The 17,721-nt window shown below is 42.5% G+C and overlaps 3 protein-coding genes across 4 annotated transcripts in view; 2 read left to right on the plus strand and 1 right to left on the minus strand.

The window, feature by feature from the left end:
* The window catches only part of stk32c (serine/threonine kinase 32C), a 41,559-nt gene extending 37,254 nt beyond the window's left edge, over positions 1–4,305 (minus strand). The window contains exon 1 of the mRNA XM_084666976.1: positions 3,664–4,305. Within this exon, the coding sequence (XP_084523102.1) occupies positions 3,664–3,745 (82 nt within the window). The 5' untranslated portion in view covers positions 3,746–4,305. The remainder of the gene's footprint in view (positions 1–3,663) is intronic.
* A 351-nt stretch (positions 4,306–4,656) lies between these two features.
* Positions 4,657–10,559, plus strand: LOC146268346 (leucine-rich repeat-containing protein 27-like). Its single transcript, XM_084710197.1, has 12 exons — positions 4,657–4,849; positions 5,265–5,577; positions 5,688–5,818; positions 5,919–5,977; positions 6,175–6,327; positions 7,159–7,429; positions 7,784–7,924; positions 8,364–8,469; positions 8,658–8,813; positions 9,094–9,215; positions 9,628–9,754; positions 9,893–10,559. The coding sequence occupies exons 2-12, from the start codon at positions 5,371–5,373 to the stop codon at positions 9,986–9,988; spliced, it is 1,569 nt and encodes a 522-aa protein (XP_084566323.1). The 5' UTR covers positions 4,657–4,849; positions 5,265–5,370; the 3' UTR covers positions 9,989–10,559.
* A 203-nt stretch (positions 10,560–10,762) lies between these two features.
* Positions 10,763–17,478, plus strand: pwwp2b (PWWP domain containing 2B). 2 transcript variants are annotated; one of them, XM_084710196.1, is made up of 3 exons: positions 10,763–11,089; positions 13,104–14,823; positions 15,659–17,478. In XM_084710196.1, the coding sequence occupies exons 1-2, from the start codon at positions 10,950–10,952 to the stop codon at positions 14,821–14,823; spliced, it is 1,860 nt and encodes a 619-aa protein (XP_084566322.1). In that variant the 5' UTR covers positions 10,763–10,949; the 3' UTR covers positions 15,659–17,478. The 2 variants fall into 2 exon arrangements, with proteins under 2 accessions (XP_084566322.1, XP_084566321.1); XM_084710195.1 differs by having other exon boundaries at positions 13,104–14,819.
* The last annotated feature ends 243 nt before the right edge of the window (positions 17,479–17,721 follow it).

Raw genomic sequence — 17,721 nt, forward strand, 5'->3', positions numbered from 1 at the left:
CCAAAACGTTGGTGTTTATATTTATTCATTTCCTTTAGCAGAGTTTGAGAATTAGATTTTGAGATGGACCTTTATTCTCTTGATGACTTGCTCTTGCACGGCAGAAGAGTCAATCTAACGCCACCTACCACGGTGAGGCTCAGCAAAAGCTGTGATCTCCTTTCTTCCATGCCATATGATATCATACTCAGTAGATTTACACATTTGTTGTAATGCATATTGGGGGGGTTATTTCCCCCCATCCACCCCCCCCCCCCCACCCCTGGATTTCCACCAATGGTGACGGCCACAGAGAGACAGGGCACTGAGACTTATACAATTCAGGTCTCATACAAAAAGCGGACAACTGCATTCACGTGCGTTTTAATTAACAAAAGAAAAACGATACTTTGATACATTATCAGCAAGGGGCGTCTCTTGCTGTCTCTCTCTCTCTCTTCCTCAATCTGACTCTCCCTCTCTCTCTCTCTTCCTCAATCTGACTCTCCCTCTCTCTCTCCCTCCATGCCCTTCTGGCTCGGGGCTCTCTTCCCTTCTGAGCCCTGTCAGCTCAGCTTCTCTGTTGAGGGGTGATTAACAAACGAGTCTCCGCCGTGAGGCTCGTTGGCTGAGTAGGGAGGAGGAAACAGTTTAAAGTGGCCGCGCCCACTACCTGGCCGCTGTCCCTGGAGCTGGGAGGGCTCAAACTTTCTGGGGATGTCACCACTGATGACAAAAAAATTGTTTAGGCAAATTCTGAGGTTTTCCCATATGATTGTAATAATAGGAAAACTATTAAATAATTATAAATAGTATGATAAGGAATACAAAGAATAAGCATTTATACTGTAGATGTGGTAGGAAAAGAGAAGGAGTGTGCAGGTGTGAGAGAATACACACTGACTTTATGACAGGTTCTAGTCCATCCCACTGAGTTCACATCAATTGCAATCTCAGGGTGTGAACACACTCGCACACACTGACAAACATTAACACACACACACAAACACACATTGAGTGACCTTTCTCTTCCCTGTTTTGTTTTTTATTTCTGCACCCAGCTGAGCTGATCTCTTTGTAGACACCTTCACTCTGACATTAGCAGTGCTATCTCTGCCACATTACCTGGAGCAAGTACAAGGCAGGCTCAGATAGTAGCATAATGGAAGTCATCTTAGAATGTACTGTCTGTCTATGTTCTGTGCGTACATGTACAGTACACTACTGTGCTAGAACATTCTGTGTACTTCTCCTACTCTAGATTCACATACTTATACTGTATCAATGGTCAGACAATGCAGCAATACAACTAGTAGATTATCAGCAACATATTGGATTAGTTGTAAGTGCAATTATGCCTGAGAGGCTAACAGCTGCAGGCCAGATCTTAGTTGAATTGAGGGAGCAAGGGAAAGAGATGAATTGAGAGACAAGCCTAATGCTAGAGATGAAAGAAAAAAGGGACTCTGTATTCAGTGCAAGTAATGAGCCATCTTGCTCTCCCTGTCTATCTTTATCCCTCCACCACAAATCTGTACTTCATTTTCTGATGAAAAACACACACTCAATAACAGACATTTGCAAGCTCTCTCTCTCTCTATGTCGCACCACAAAGAAACACACAATGTCAGTGCACATAACATTGTTTGTGTAGTCCATGAGGGAGAAAGCAAGCAGACTAGAGTGCATGCCTTGTGGGTACATATCCTCAAATGGATCTCCAAATTATATTGCACTCATCTTACGTTTCAAAGATCTTATTTTAAAACACATGTATTTCATTTGACGTTTAGGTGAGTTCTTTCAAAGCACTCCTTCGTGTTGATGCTTGGCTTATACTTCAACAGATCAGTCAGATCCAGTTTACATGACCTTTGTAAAACGACAGTTAAGTGTTGAGCAGTGGGAATGACAGTCACAAGACTGACACGCCATGATCCTTTGAGTGTATCTGACAAACTGGCAATCAAGACTGGTGCAGGAAAGAGAGATGCCCCAATCAATGTAATAGACTTCTTAGTCCCCTGCTAATCAAACAGTCAGCATGAATAGCTGTCCGGCAGTCCGGCTTGGACATCAACGGGAGAATTTCATTATGTTAGCAACCATCAAGATAAGCATTGTTAAAATGTTCTGCTTAACAAAGGCCATGTGCTGTTTGCTGTTTTTAAAAACTCAAGAAGATCCAGAATCTTTTGTATGAAACTTCCTCACTTCCATGAGGAAGGGCTGCTTTCCCATTTCAGCTATGGGGAAATGATATCATGGCACTTGGTAGATTACATTGTGACTATTTAAAGTATTTGAAATGTCTTATACAGTATATGTATGCTGAAAGAGGCTTTCCTTAATTTAACTGGCACGTCTTCCCTTTCTATTTCTACCGTGTAGGCTAAAGGAGGGAACTGTGCCCCGAGGAGAATGTTAATAACATTGTGAGAGAAATATAATCAACCTCTCTCTTCTACCACAGCACACGGATGGCATCTTCTGTTCATCAGCCTATAATTGTTGTTGATGATGGGGATGATGGGGATAACGCAAGTGAACTGCGGGAGATGGAGTGAAAGCAGGGAGTAATCAGAGTGATAGGAGGTTCATGTGAGATAGTAGGATGGTGAACAAGTGTCTTTAAAGCCTTATAACGTTGACATAAGAGTGTTATGAAGAAGATAGGCAATCTCAATCTCCCCACTGAACATTAGTAAACTAGCCAGGACTGCCTTGATCCTCAAGCTTCTCCATTCATCAAAAGTGAAGGATTTAAAAAAGGAGAGAAACTGAACCTCTCACTTTATCTCCAACACTCTCATTTTCTTATTTGACAAAAACAGGGACCTTTTCTTTTAAGAATATTACATAACAAAGGCAGTCTGTGTTCCCTGACTTGCAAAATAATTTCCCTAGCCTTACTCTGATGCAGAGAAGTACAAGACACACAACATGAATGTTGCCTGCAGCCTGTAAATAGGTCAGTCTTGTAATTACACACACACACACACATGCAATCCATCTCAATCATATGACCATGTAACTCTGCAGTGGACTGACCTCATTTACTTTGACTCTTCTTGTGTCTTAGTAGGCTCATCCATCATTTGAGATAATTCCTTGGTAACATTGGAATTTTAACGAACAGACATTCTAAGCATCTTTGGTACAGTTCCAAGGGCCAGGGCTTATTCATGCATTGACAACCATCCATAAATTAATATTCCTTTTTACGCTTGTTATTAATCTTCTCGCAATTATTCAATTGACGGCAGGAATGTTTTTTTTTTTAAGCAGCGACTACAGCTAGAAAAGCTTGTCTTGTCAGCTTCAATCCTTTATAATAATAGGGATGCGATATTTTGTGTTATTTGAACATAATCACTTCCAAGTTTGATGCCACACCCCCGACTTGACTAGCTTTCCTCTACTTAGTTGTAAACAACTACTTCCATAGCTGCAAAAATACAGCTCGTTTTGTTACACAAAACTAATGACATTGTTCATGAGAAATGTGCATAACATCATCCCTGAGACTTATGGCCATTCCGTTGCTGTTACATTGTAACTTCCTGGATTCGCGTTGGACTTCTGAGTGGTGTATAAACTAAAAGTTAGGCTTAGTTTAGCTTAAAATGAATATTATAATCATTTCGTTTATTTAACAGATTATAAGGTATGATAGCTGCTTACCATCTTCCTTTTCATCGAAGACCGGTCTCTTTGAAGAACTATTCGCGCCCATCCTCTTCTTCCACTTGCCCCAGTGAAACATTGATGCGTGAGCTCAGATAGCATTCCTCGCCTCTTGAAAAACTACTGCTCTGTGTTGGACACGTTGGACAAATACATTGCAATCGCCAATGTTAATGTTTGTCAGTTTTTTTCTCGCATTTGCGCACCGCGACTTTAGCCTCTATAAACCAAGAAGACGAGTAGGTTAGAGGTCTGCAATCGGATCTAATGAGCAAAATACCTTTCACTTGCTTGTGTCGGAGTAGCTACAGTACAGATCACAAGCAACCCCGTTCTTTTGCTCTCTCTCCTCCGTCCTGAACTGACTTATGTTCTGTGAGCAGTGAGTGTGACAGTGTGACACTTTTTGTCGACGTAGCCCCCTCTGTCATGCATCTGAAGAAAGAGCCTCCGAGAAGACCGATAATAGCCTATGAAGGTGTCAAACAGGGGAAGCTAGACACACAGTTCCAGAACCGTTGAGCTGTATGGCTAGGCTACCTCTCACTGAAATCAGACAGTTACGGATTTAATTATGAGATGGGTGGCGCCTCATTGAAAAAATGGTTAACACTTTATCTCCCCGACACCATGCGTTTATAATAGGTGACATGGATTAGGTGCGTGCACAGTCGTATTCATTATTAGTGAGATTCCTAAGGATGTTGTGCGCACATTTTCAAGTAGATTACAATTGAATGTAAAGTTTATTTTATCAATAGCTGTTTAAGTAAAACGCTGCTCAACCCAATGAATAACATTCAACATCGGAGGCATCGTGCAACTTGATTTAATTGTGTTTGTGTGGGGGAGTATATATACATATATATATATATATATATATATATATATATATATATATATATATATATATATATATATATATATATATATATATATATATATATATATATATATATATATATATAAAATGGCTGTGTCATTAAAATGCACTTGTTCTCACCGTTTGTAGTGTGACTCTAGCTCTACCGGCGGTGTGCTTCTTGTTGTTGCAGCCAGGCTCTGGTTGTTATGGTTACATGTGTACATATATCATAAAATAGGCTAGCTAGACAAGATGTTATGGGAATTTGTGTTTTTTACGATGTTTGATTCCTGCTTGGTACTAATCTATAATCTAAACGTGAGCGTTTCTTTCTTTTAAAGTGCAACATTTGAAAGTTGTGGCTTGTTGCTAGCTAACTAGCTAGTTAAGGATGTACAGTACTGTAGCCTGTTATTTATCAAGCTAGCACTGCAGCACTGATGTCTAATTATAGACAAATTGTAGACTAATTATTAAAACTGTACTGTCTAGCAAGCTAGGTTAGCTAGATTAGAAACGGTCTGGTAGATTACAGTAGCAGTTGCTACTACAGCCATGACGTTTGCGTAGCGTTAAGACGTGTACAGTACTCAGTAGGTAAACTTTATGGCAAGATGAAGCCTACAGTGGCAGGCTTGTTGTGCAAGATCTTAGATAACATTGTTGTCATTGTTGAAAACAAATATATAGACAGATTTATGTTGAATATGGACATGTGTTTGTATATTTCTAGGCTTCATCGACACCAAGAATCTGACAAAAAAGATGCTTCCTAGATGATGAGCTGAGAAATTCTACTCTGACCACAAGAAACAACAAAACAAAGCAAACTCGCGGCCATGTCATACTTAGAGGAGGGAATACCTGATCTCCATCTAAGCATTGACTTTGGTGATAATTCTGTCAGACCACAGACAGGTCACATCCCACCTGAGAATGTTGATCCTATGCAGTTAACTGAATATGTGACTTCTGACACACTATATCTAAGTAGAAGAAAGTTAAAGGATATTGAGGATAGCATTTTGAAGACCTATATGTTAAAGGTAAACAAACCTACTAATCAATGGGATATGCTTATAGGTGGTCAGCTCCTCATATTATGATTTAATTCATACAGTGTTGTCATATCTAACTGCTAACATATTCTCGAAAGAATTTGTATCTCGAAGGTAACCAAATATCCAGTCTTCCGGATTCTCTGTTCACCAGTTTGTCAAATTTGGTGTGGTTAGACCTCAGAAATAACCAAATCACTGCACTCCCTGCGGAAATTGGTCGCCATAGGTAGGTATTCTGTATGTAAAGACATAACACCAGACCTAAACATTGAGGTTCTAGTTGTATTTTATGTTACTCCCATATATTTTCATCTTGTTTCATTCAGGTCTCTGAAAACATTGCTGTTGGAGGGAAATCCAATCAAGGAGCTACCATTAGAATTGGGTGAGTAAACCATCAGTCACCTGATGACCAGCTGGTGATTTCCACTAAACTTGAAATTAGACAACCACACAACATTCCAGCTCTGTCCTTAGGGGGAGTTTAGGATCCATATCCTTTAAAAAATAAATAGTGTGCCCCAAAGGATTTTTTCCACTAGTGTTAAATGTCTCCAAATACATTTGCGGTGTGTTTTTCAGGTACTGTGATCACTCTCAGGGCCCTGAGTCTGAGGCATTGCCCCATCATTTTCCCACCTCAAGAGATTGTGGAGCAGGGACTTCAGTGCATCCTTCAGTTTCTAAGGGGTGCCATGGTTGTAAGACCAGTCAGTGTGCGGAACCCTCTTCCAGGTGAACAAAAAAATTGTATAGATTTGGCCTGAACTTGAACAATGCAAACCAATAAGTGTGTGTGTATATAAGTGTTTGCCCTCCTCGAACACATCCCAGCCATCTGTTCTTTTGCATAAGAAAAGAAGACTGGTCACAAAAATAGCTTCTTGCCCTGGTTCCACTTCAGTGGTGTGACTTCTGTTCCCTTGGAGACGACGTGTGCAGCAGGGCTGACTTTTTTTTGTGCAGATCTACTTTGTAACATTTTTATCCAGATGAAAATGATCGATAATCCGTGGGCCTATAGCGGGTGCTCTCTGTCATCAAACACTGTCTGTAACTAATCATCCTGACCAACCCGACTCAGCCTCCCAGCAGAAACGCAGCCAAACCTGCACCTTGAACAAAGACTCTGCCTATCTATTTATCTCTTTGTGTGAAATGTTATTAAAGGGGGAGCCAGGCTCATTTTCCCAAAGAAAATATAATGTTATCTCAAAGAATATCATGTTGCCATCACAGGGACAGTATGAGCTCATTAAGATGTCATAATTCAGACATCTAAATCTAATTTGAAATGATAACACCTTAAATGTCTTGATCATACTTACGTACGTGTTTAATGCATATGTCATTTAATAGCAAGATATATATTCCCTATTGTACTGTCTTAAATTTTTGGCGTTTAACATTTTTATATTTCATCCTTACACATTCTTTGAATTCTACTTTGGTTTACCAATTAAATCAGAATTGGTTCATTTCTACAGCAGAGAGGAGAAGAAAATACACTAATATTGCTGTCAAAACCATTTTATGCTAACTATGCTATTCATGCTTGGGCGCCAGACATGCCTCCTGTGGAGAAGCTGCAGTTGGCAGAACTTGTCAAGTCCAGTCTGGACCTGTGTGAGGAGGTGGTGAATGAGGATGAGATGCGCCGGTTCAAGGAACTCAAACAGAAGATGATCCAGATGGACAGGGCTGAATCTGACTATGGGGCAGCAGCACCACCCCTGGCATGTCTGCCCAGGGCAGCAGCACTAACCCTGGCATGTCTGCCCAGGGCAGCAGAGGGAGAGAAAGGTCACAAGACATACCCTCTGCCTGTTGTCAAAAGGTAAGTGAACCAGATTTGTGCTTTTGGCTAACAGTGTCCTTTGCCGGAATCTAAGAGAGCATCTCAATTGCAGTACCTTTACAGTCCTGATCCCTTTATCCTTGTACTCTCATATCTCCAGGTAAGAGGGGGTACTACTCCCATACAATTTTACATAGTATTCTGTGTCCTTGATTCAAGTACATGAATTGCACATTCTTATGGTCCCTGGAAGAACCTTGGTGCTGCTGTCTCTAGTTATACAACAGGACTGTATACTGTCCTTCGTTGTGTGAAATCCCACAGGCAATCTGCTAGGCAATCTGTTCTTCTGAGAGCTGCAAATACAAACATTTCTTTCAATTTATTTGTCAGAAATAAAGAGATTACCAAAGCGGGCATATTTCCCGAGCTGCATCCATTTGACACGCAGTACTGGCAGAGGTCAGAGGAGAGAAGACTGGCTGCAATGAAAGAGCTTAAAGAGAAACAAGCCATTTTAGAACAGAGGAGGAAGTAAGTTTTTTATTGCCAGTTTCTCCAAAGCCCAGTCCTAGAGTGCACCAGAATACAGCCTATAGGTGGTTGTGATCATTGAGTCACATACATTACTAGTTAGGAAGGGAATAGGTACAATTCCGAAGGTTAGAGAGAATATTCTCTTACCTTGCAGTTTCAGAAAGCAGGGGTGTATTGTGTCAAATTGGCAAATGATTAAGTGCCAGAAAGTGAGGGATCAATTTATCATGTAAATGTCTGTAAAACCCATAGCTAATGCCAATAAGGGGTATGTAAATAAATTATGAAGCATGTAGTTTAGCTTGTGCTACCCCAACTCCTACCCACTCCTAACCTGAATGAGTTACAACTCACTGAAGATCAGTATTCATAGGCAACTTGATTCTACACAGTGCTCCCCCCACACACACACACACACTCTTTATTTTCTCCTCAGAGACCAAGAGCTCCTGCGGGAATGGCGCACTCATGCAAAAATGATGCAGGAGAGGAAAATCTTGGAGCACAAGCAGGCAAGGCTTGAGAGACAAAGAAAAGAAGAGGTAGACTTGCAGAATGTGGAACCCATTCTTTTGTTTAGATTCCAAAGTTCCCTTTTAAATCACAAGAGGGCAGCATAGTACAGTTTAGAATGGAATTTTTTTCTTGTGAAATAATGACAAATGTATCTAGGTTGTAGAGTAACTAGAGAGACTAACCAGGAATCCCTTCTTCCATTGCTTCCGAGCAGGCGTTGAAAACCCTAGTGTCAGGCTCAGACACTAAGCTGAGGCTCACGCGCTCTGAAACAGCCACAGGCCTAGCTAGCAACAGAAACTTGTATCTGCAGTGTGCAGAGTCGGTCGTCCTACAGTCAGACGGCCCTATAGAGGCCCCACCACAGTTGGTAAACACACAAAGGACACTGGCTAGCACACACATAAGAGACACGTTGGCTACACCGGCAAACCAGATCATACACAGATACACAGACAGTGTTTAGTTATCACTGTTCAAGTACACCTGACAAAACTACGTTCAATCTCACCTCATGAGTACAACAGATTCAGTGTGTACACTGAATTTGAGGATGTTCATATGACACTGAATAACCTTTCAGCCTTTTTATAGGTACATTACAAGGTTTAAACATGTTTCTTTACTAAAGCTTCTTTTACATGTCACAGGTTTCACAGAAAGCTCCATATGCCACAGATTCTCTCGTTCATGACAGTGTTGAAGTCAAACCTGGAAACACCCAACAGAGACTACAGAACCAGAGGTCTCAGAAGGAGGCTGAGGAGACAAGGTATAGCGTTGTGTAATCCATCAACTCTTTGAATCTGCTATGCTAGTTCTTTATTCTCAAACTGACCTATAGTAATCACTAAAAGAAGCCATGTGAATCATTAAGGGGTGTCTGAATCTTTCAATGGAAACATGTAGTGGAATAGAGTAATACAGTTGGACGATGTCAAATACCCTGATCCTTTTGATAATGTTACTGTTAACGCACAGTAAAATGCATACATTTACTCCAGTATAGTGTGTTCAAACTTAAATGTAGTCACACAGTACCATGTCAAGAGTCTGTACTTAAGGTTAGTACCGTTACACAAACAAAGATGCACGCTGTGAAAAACAAACTAAAGAGAAACATGAGATAACACCTTGTCTTGTGTGATTGGTGTTTCCTGGACAAATGACCCCCGTGACCCTAGAGCGGCACGAGACCGGGAGCTGGAGCACCGAATCAGAGTTCATGTTCAGATGATGCAGGAGAGACGCAGGAGGCCCAGGGGCACAGTGGAAGAAGAGACAGCAGCTGCCAGGCACGACATGGAGGAGGTCTGTTACATGACATCACACAACCAGTCAATCATTTAATCACACTGATTGAAAGAGACACACTGGCCTCTGGAATAAGAGTGTGGCTTTGGTGTTCCCTTTCGTGTGGATGTCTTCATTCTCTTAATTTTGTCATAGGCTAAGAAGTTGCAGGAGGAACTTGATGCAAGGAAACAAGAGAAAGACCTGGAGTATAGATTCATCGCATATACTGGGGAGAGCTCACCAAGATGACATGACAAGTGCAGTTTTGATGTGCTGCCTTTAGAATTTGTTGCTTCCATGTTGGTTTTATAAAACGGATACACTATGATACTGTTTACTCACTCAATTGTATTCATCAAACATATAGTATCTTCTATTTCTGGACCACTGTGTAATGTGTCCACAGTGTGGTGCTGTAACACTCAGTTCTTTTCTGTCTATCACCTCTACCATTATCTTAATATGCTACTTCCCATACAATACCCTCAAACTGCCCTTGGCCTCTATCATTAATATTTAAGAGAATTTAGTGTTTTCCATGTAGTCAATTAATAACTTACAACTAACACAAATGTCTTTGTTTATACCTACACACTGGTCACAACACAAGTCTTATCAAACCTTCAGTCAGTGGCTCATTCATATAAAATATTTTGTGTATTTACTAGCATTACAGTTAAACAGTAAATATACTGAAATTCTCAAAGCCAGGGGGAGAAATGCAGAATAGAGGACACGTTGAGTTGGATTTTCATGTGAAAATGTATCTTTAAAATGTATTTTAAATTAACGTAAAATGCAAAGAAACCATGTTCAAGTTATAATTCTGATGTTATGGGGCAATGTAGCCTATTACAAATGAGACAATAAGGTTGACTGGATAAGATGTATTCTTTGAATCATTCACTGATAGGACTCCTTCCGTTCCGTTCATGAAACAGTAAATAAACTGGGTTCCATCAATGTTCTATATGGTATAATCTCAAATCAAACAGGGATAATCTTAAAAGGTTTTGCTCCTCTGACTGTGTGATGTCACTAGTGGCAGAACTGTTGTAATTGACTTGGTGAGGGAGATGGCGTCATTTCGTGCCCTGGTGTAGCCTCCCGTGCTCGAAAGTAGAAGGGAGTAGGATCTTTGGCCGACGCGATCGTGGCTCCTGCAGCCGCGATCGAGCACCGCCAAGCCGGACACCTCACCCAAGAAAATATGGAGGCTGTGGCCGAGGAGCTGCTGGCCGGCTCTCGGGTACCTGTCACTATCGATCAAATAGTTAACGATACACTTGTGGTGACGCTTACCTACCGGGAAAGGAGCTACACGGGAATATTACTCGATTGCAAGAAGAAGTAAGTTGTATTTCCTCGAATTATTTGTCATTTGTATTTAAACGTAATTAGCTAATTGGTAGCTAACTTGCTAACCTTAGCAGGGTATTTTAGCATGCTAACAAGATAGCTACTAATACTGGTCATACAAAGAGTTCAAGGTTTCAAAGCTAGCTAGCCTAGCTAGCTTGCTCCCTAGTCAGCTGACCTACAGTAACTAGCTAACACATCCACGTTCTCTTATTACCTAGAATCAGTAACATGAGGGTCATGGCAAGTTTAGCATCATGTCCAAAATATGATCCGTAATTAATAGAAATATATGACATACATGCATCTCATTGTTAGCCAGCTTACTTTAACTAGCCAAATTCAGGCCTGCTAACGTAGATAGCTAAGCAGTTAGCTACAGTTGAGCTATTAAAGCAGGCCTTGCTGTAACACCCTATCCCAATGTATTTATCAAAATACTTTCACTATTCACTATTCATATGGTAATGTTGATTCAGGCTTGTATGCTTTCAGAAGTGATGAGCCATATCACTTAAACGTAATTCATTTTGTCTTAGTCTAAATATAATCTCCTATACAAGTCACATTTTAAAACAATAGGCTAGAGAAGCAGTGTCTATTTCACTGCAGAAAAGATTTATAGACATTCTGCAGTTGGAATGCAGAAGGAGCACAATAAAATAGTTTAGATGCACAGTAAGGCTACCCAAACCACCTTCTTTGTACTTAACAAAGAGAATTCTCTTGTCAGTTTAACAAAGTAGCCATGTCATAGGCCATGTTTAACAATGTAGGAGTGTAAAGGGCCTGCCAATTTACTGTATGGTACATGTGTGAGGCCTATATACTGTAGTACGTGTGTGTATGATTGTGTGTAATAGGCTAAGCTATACAGGTTAGGCTGTACAGTCACATGTAGTTATTGAGTAGAGTAGGCATCAGAATCGTGCCAGATATCCATCTCAGTATTCTTTTACACTTTTTAGGGTAATATCTTGTATTGGGAATAGCGCCCTCCACACACAGTTACTCATACAAAAAGGTAAAAATAGGCTGTTCTATTCAGGATGACTAGTATTGTCATTATGAGTGCTGTTCCTGGAAAAGCATTTCCCTTCATTGTTTTTGATTTAGTTCCTTGTCAACATCTATCACTGTCAAATCCTCTTATCACATGGTCTTGTCGGGGTGAAAAACTATGTTCTTGTACTCTGCCTGGGCTGGAACTCTCTGCCCTCTCTTACTTACATGGCCTGTGCTCTCTGCCTTAGCAAGGAGGCCCTATGAAGATCTCCTAAGCACAGGTAGCGCAGTCTTGCAGAGCCTTTTATTGAAAGGTGCCCGCCTGCCAATTGGGGCTCATGGGGAAACGCCTTTTGGGCATCTCAAATTTGCCTTAATTAATGATCTGATGATGAACGCACACAGCACACAGGGATGTGGAAAAACAAATGGAGTCTCCTGGCTCTCTGACTCCTGGTCTCGAGTGATTCATGAGATTGTTTTTGTTCAGTCAGATAGAGGGGGGCTCCTGGGCATCCTGTAGTCTCTTTGTCTGCCGTCTCTGACACAGCTGAAGCAGCACGGCCATGTTACTGCTGCTGCTGCTGCCTGCCTGCCAAAGGCTCCTCGGAGGCAACAAATCTGCAGTTCCCACCGCTAGGTGCAGTTTAAAATGCATTTAAGCAGCTGTTTTTGGTCAACGCAGGACACAATGGCTTGCTTGGTGTCTTTTTGCTCTCCCTCCCAACCAGCCATTCTTATGAAACTTAAAAGTACAAGGCAGTGAATGAGAGCTTTAGATAAGGCAGACATGGGCTACTGTACACAGTGAAAACAACTGTAAAATCACTGTTAAACTGAAGAATGTAGAACATTCCTGATGACTGATCCATCCGCTGGAATGTTTTTGTGTGGTTGGTCTTCTGTTTGGTCTTCCATAAGGAACTTTATTTTGGGTATAATATCAAAGAATTGATGTGGCATGCACTCATTTATTTTCTTGTGGGTTTTCTTCATCTAGAACCGGACTGTTCTGTCTACCAGATGTCATGACCAAGCCAGTACAATACCCTGTACTAAAACCTGCTTGTGAAATCCCAGAGGTCCTGAGTGAGGGGCCCATTACAAGGCCTCTGAACCAGGCTTCATTTAGACCAAAGGATGAAAACACGCTCCCAGAGCCTGAACCATCTATTGACCCTTTACCTGCCCCCTTGCCCACACCTGTGCCCGCTGGGCAGGCTCCCTACCCTCCTTATTTTGAAGGAGCCCCCTTCCCACATCCCATATGGGTGCGTCACAGCTATGGTCAATGGGTACCACAGCCACCGCCACGACCAATCAAGCGGAAGAAGAGACGGACGCGTGAGCCTGGCCGCATGACAATGAGCACTATACGTCTCCGGCCCCGGCAGGTGCTCTGTGAGAAGTGTAAAAACACACTAAACAGTGACGAGGACAGCAAAGATGGCCTGACCACCACCAAAGCCTCCAGGAAAGAGAATGCGCCACAGAGCGACGAGGATGTCAAGGATGGGCCAACCAAGGTGTCCAGGAAAGAGGACATGGATGCAGCCAAGGAGGCCAAGAGGCGAGAGAATGGCCCTGGATATGACAGCAAGCGGCTCAGGAAGGACAAAAGGGAGGAGGAAGCAAAATTCCCTGGTGGCGACATGATCCCCCACAGCCCTGTCATAAAGATTTCCTACAGCACTCCGCAGGGCAAGGGAAAAGTCATGAAGATCCCGTCACGGGTTCATGGCTCGGTCAAGCCGTTTTGTCCCAAGCAACTGCTCCACAATGGCCTGGGAGAGAGCTGCAAGTCCTTGTCAGAACCCACCAAGGAGCAGCAGCACATCTTAGATGCCACAAGAACAGGTCTGACCGTCTCCATTCCCAAACTGAAGCTCACCAGACCTTTCACCACCGTGGGCCAGGACCTCCCGTCCCCTAAGATTCGCCTGCGGCCACGGGTGGACGGAGAGGACAGCCTGACGGTGTACGAGGCTGAACTCGTCGGTGCGCCACCGAGAAAGAGCCCCCAGGTACAGGAATCTTGCCCGCCCCACTCTGAGGATTCTGAGGAGAAGAACTCAGTGGAGTTGTGGTCAGGGAGCTCAGGGGAGGAGGCTGACCGTGGCCACAGTGACCTCACCCTTCTCATCAACTTCCGCAAGCGCAAGGCCGACTCCTCCAGCCTATCGGTGTGCAGCAGCGACAGCTTGGACGAATCCAAATCCGTTAGCTCGGACGGCACCTCCCCCGAGCTGTGCGACCTCGCGCCTGGTGAAGACATCTCGGTGTCTTCCTCGTCCGCCGCGCCTTCCTCGGCGCGAGCCGACAGCAAGACTGTGCCGCCTCTTACCGTGCGTCTGCACACGCGCAGCATGACCAAGTGTGTAACGGAGGAGGGCCATGCGGTCGCGGTGGGCGACATCGTGTGGGGCAAGATCCACGGGTTCCCCTGGTGGCCAGCCAGGGTTCTTAGCATCAGCGGCAGTCGCAGGGAGGAGACGGCCAGCTGTGAGGCCCAGTGGCCTGAAGCGAAGGTCGCCTGGTTCGGCTCACCCACCACCTCCCAGCTGTCTGTGGCCAAACTTTCGCCCTTCAGGGAGTTTTTCAGGTCGCGCTTCAACCGCAAGAAGAAAGGGATGTACCGGCGAGCCATCCTGGAAGCTGCCAAGGCTGTGGGCCACATGAGCCCTGAGATCACCTCTCTACTGGCCCACTGCGAAACGTAGGTGAGTCCACCACACTACACTGACAACCCCTGCCTGAAGAAAATGTTTCACAAGTTAAAATAGAACTTCACATTTGCTTTGACCAAATGGCTTTTTATTTTGTGGAGAAAATTTAGTACAACTTCGCACAATGAACAAGTTTTTTTTTTTTTTCCAGTTTCTGAATTATATTGTAGATCCTATAGTAAATGTTGATGGGTAATGTCTCTGTTCAACAACACAATCAAATAGCCTATGACCAGATCAGATTAGCCCCACTTCTACTGTAGCATATTATATGGCTAATGCCAGTACTGTATGTAGGTATTTAGTTAGGATACCCCAAGCACTACACTGATTTCCTTTATTTGAGCGGGTAGACTAGGCTGCAGGCTAGCCTATATGTTGCCTAGCAACAGGTCTTTAACAAACACTGAGGTTAAATATTGTCTTACTGATATGAGACAGACAGGCCAGTCCCACACTCTGTTGAATCTTCTTACGGTCCAGCTATAAGAAGGTAGGCTACACCTAGTCTGGGTTCAATTGAGCTCAGACTGTTGAGATTTGAGAATAACCTATGGTTGGTGTTATTTTTCCAGCGCTTATGATGGAAAAACATTTTTCCATCATGCTGCCTGGAGGTTACCACACTCATGGCTAAAATGAATTTCCACTCAAGTATAACTTCTCAAAGTTAAGATAACCACGGGGGAAAAAAAGTTATACATTTTGAAATAATGTTCTTTATATGAAATGAATCAGTGTATGGTCCGTGTTTCTTTTAACCAGAAACATTTCAACCTTTACACTCACTTTTATGACTTACTTTTCTTTCTCTTTCTTTTTTCTGTAGGAGCTAAGGGCTGAAAAATGGTCTCAGAGGTTTTCCTGAACACTTTGTCCAGCCCAAAAGAGCCTACGTATTGTTGCCACGGTCACTATTTATACATCATTTTACACACATGGCTGGAGGGAAATGGCGGCCAAGGTATAGCGTTGGCCTAGATAAGGGAGCAAGAAGGCCAGTTTGAGGCATCTTATGAACTATTCAGAACTATTTCTCTTTTTGTTTTAGATTTAATCATATGACAATAGATCTAAATAGAAACACTACAAAAACCCGAATGTATTTATTATCCGTAACAATTTATTATTCATTATGATTTAAGTCCACCTCTCCACAATCCTGCAAAATATCTACTCAGCTGCTCTTGCGGACGGTCCTCTTTACCAATTAGTGGTGACACTGATCAAATTGCCCAAGTAAAGGACTCTGTTGTTTTTTGTCCCACTCCCATTTTCATCAGAAGTTCCTTCCCTTCAGTGAGCCAACCAGTAAGTGGCTCTACTGATGATAGTCTTACTCTAGAAAATTATTTCCAGATCTGAAAATGTGAAACTGTTCCATTAAATGATGGTACTGTCTGAGTACAGTACGTTCCAGCTCTTCTACTATCACGTGTTTCAATCCTCATAGCCTTCAGGTGTCCCTAGACGGATATGTTGATGTATTTATTACTGACCTCTGTCCTCCATGCATGTTTTTCTCTCTTCCATTTCATTTCAGGTTTAGTTAGAAGACTAGTGGGTTGGTGAAAAATCCCCCCTCCCCTTGCTCTCCGAGTTATTTTCTACTTATCTTTATTTAATGTGTCATGTTAAGAAAATGCACTTTATCTGTACCTTGGTGGCCTGCTGTAAGCTCACTTGTTCAAACACTAACTGGAGATACAGCACTGATAGGCAGTGGGAGAGTTTGTATGTCTCATGGTTGACTATCCATGGCCTTTGGAGATAAAATATCTTATATAATTTTGTGTTCCCTTATTTGGGGATGGTGGAGAACCTTTCAGGGGTGGTTGTGTGCACTGTATTCTCATATTTGATTTGGGTGTGTCTTTGTATGTATGTTATCTCAGTCCACCCTCACACACTACAGTCCACTGTCCACTGGATCAAATTAAATGGACAAATAATTACATCCCCCATGCATTCTCTCAATTAAAGCTTTATAATAACTGAAATGCTGTAAGAATACTGTGAATTCAGTTGCTGAGTGTGCAGATGGTGGAGTTGGGGGTAGACTGCTTTGTGAATTGCCACCGTGGCTACAAGTTGCAGACTGCTGTTACAGAGCTAGCAGTAGAGACAAAATCTTCAGGATTGACCTTTGGTGACCTTTGGGTTTAAAGCAGCGCTGTTGGGGAGGGGGTTGGACTGCACCGAGGAAAACCATTGGTAGCCTTTAGCACACTGCAGATTGCACACATTCAAGTCTCTGTTGCCATTCTGTACCCCTCTCCCCTGAAATGAACGTCCTCACTCACTCGCATGGATTCAATTAAAAGCGTCAGATTGGTGTAAACATAAAATGGTGGCTGTGTTTTCCATATTGCTTACACCAATCCAAGGCTTTTATGGCTATGAAACCAACCATAAATCCTCTTCCGTCTGTGTTTGTCCCCTGATTTGTGGTTTAAACTTCAGGAGGACTTATGAAAGGAGAGAGACCCTTTTTGTTGCTAGGTTCCATATGAGAGAATAACTCCCATGGATGAGCAACCCGACTGTCTGCTATTGTTGTCCATGTTGGTCAATGTTAATGGCTGTTCTTCTTTTCTTTTTTTTTTTTAAACATGTACTGTACATAAAATAAAATATACAAGCATTGTCTGTGTTGCTGCCTGCCGTTTTATTCTAAATAATAATCCGGATGGAAAAACTGTAAATTGAACAGAGGTATGTATGCATGCAACAGGAAGTTATGTTCCCCCCTCTCAGCCTGTATCATACTGTCCATTGTGTTAGAGCTCTAATAACGACTTGTCCTTTACTTTCACCTCAATCACATGATAGCAGCCCTCTCATTACTTAGTCTGCATGCTCTGGTTTCACAATGTTGTGCAACAAGAGTAG

Source organism: Hypomesus nipponensis, chromosome 11 (assembly GCF_054491055.1).
Source record: "Hypomesus nipponensis isolate SF chromosome 11, ASM5449105v1, whole genome shotgun sequence".
Lineage (NCBI taxonomy): Eukaryota > Metazoa > Chordata > Actinopteri > Osmeriformes > Osmeridae > Hypomesus > Hypomesus nipponensis.

What these genes read in the sequence shown, in the direction of transcription:
- LOC146268346 (XM_084710197.1), top strand. Translation starts at nt 5,371, where the DNA reads ATGTCATACTTAGAGGAGGGAATACCTGATCTCCATCTAAGCATTGAC. An exon ending in GGAGCTACCATTAGAATTGG is followed by an intron (nt 5,978 to 6,174) that starts GTGAGTAAACCA and finishes TGTGTTTTTCAG; the next exon opens with GTACTGTGATCACTCTCAGG. An exon ending in AAGGAGGCTGAGGAGACAAG is followed by an intron (nt 9,216 to 9,627) that starts GTATAGCGTTGT and finishes CCGTGACCCTAG; the next exon opens with AGCGGCACGAGACCGGGAGC.
- pwwp2b (XM_084710195.1), top strand. Translation starts at nt 10,950, where the DNA reads ATGGAGGCTGTGGCCGAGGAGCTGCTGGCCGGCTCTCGGGTACCTGTC. An exon ending in TTACTCGATTGCAAGAAGAA is followed by an intron (nt 11,090 to 13,103) that starts GTAAGTTGTATT and finishes TTCTTCATCTAG; the next exon opens with AACCGGACTGTTCTGTCTAC.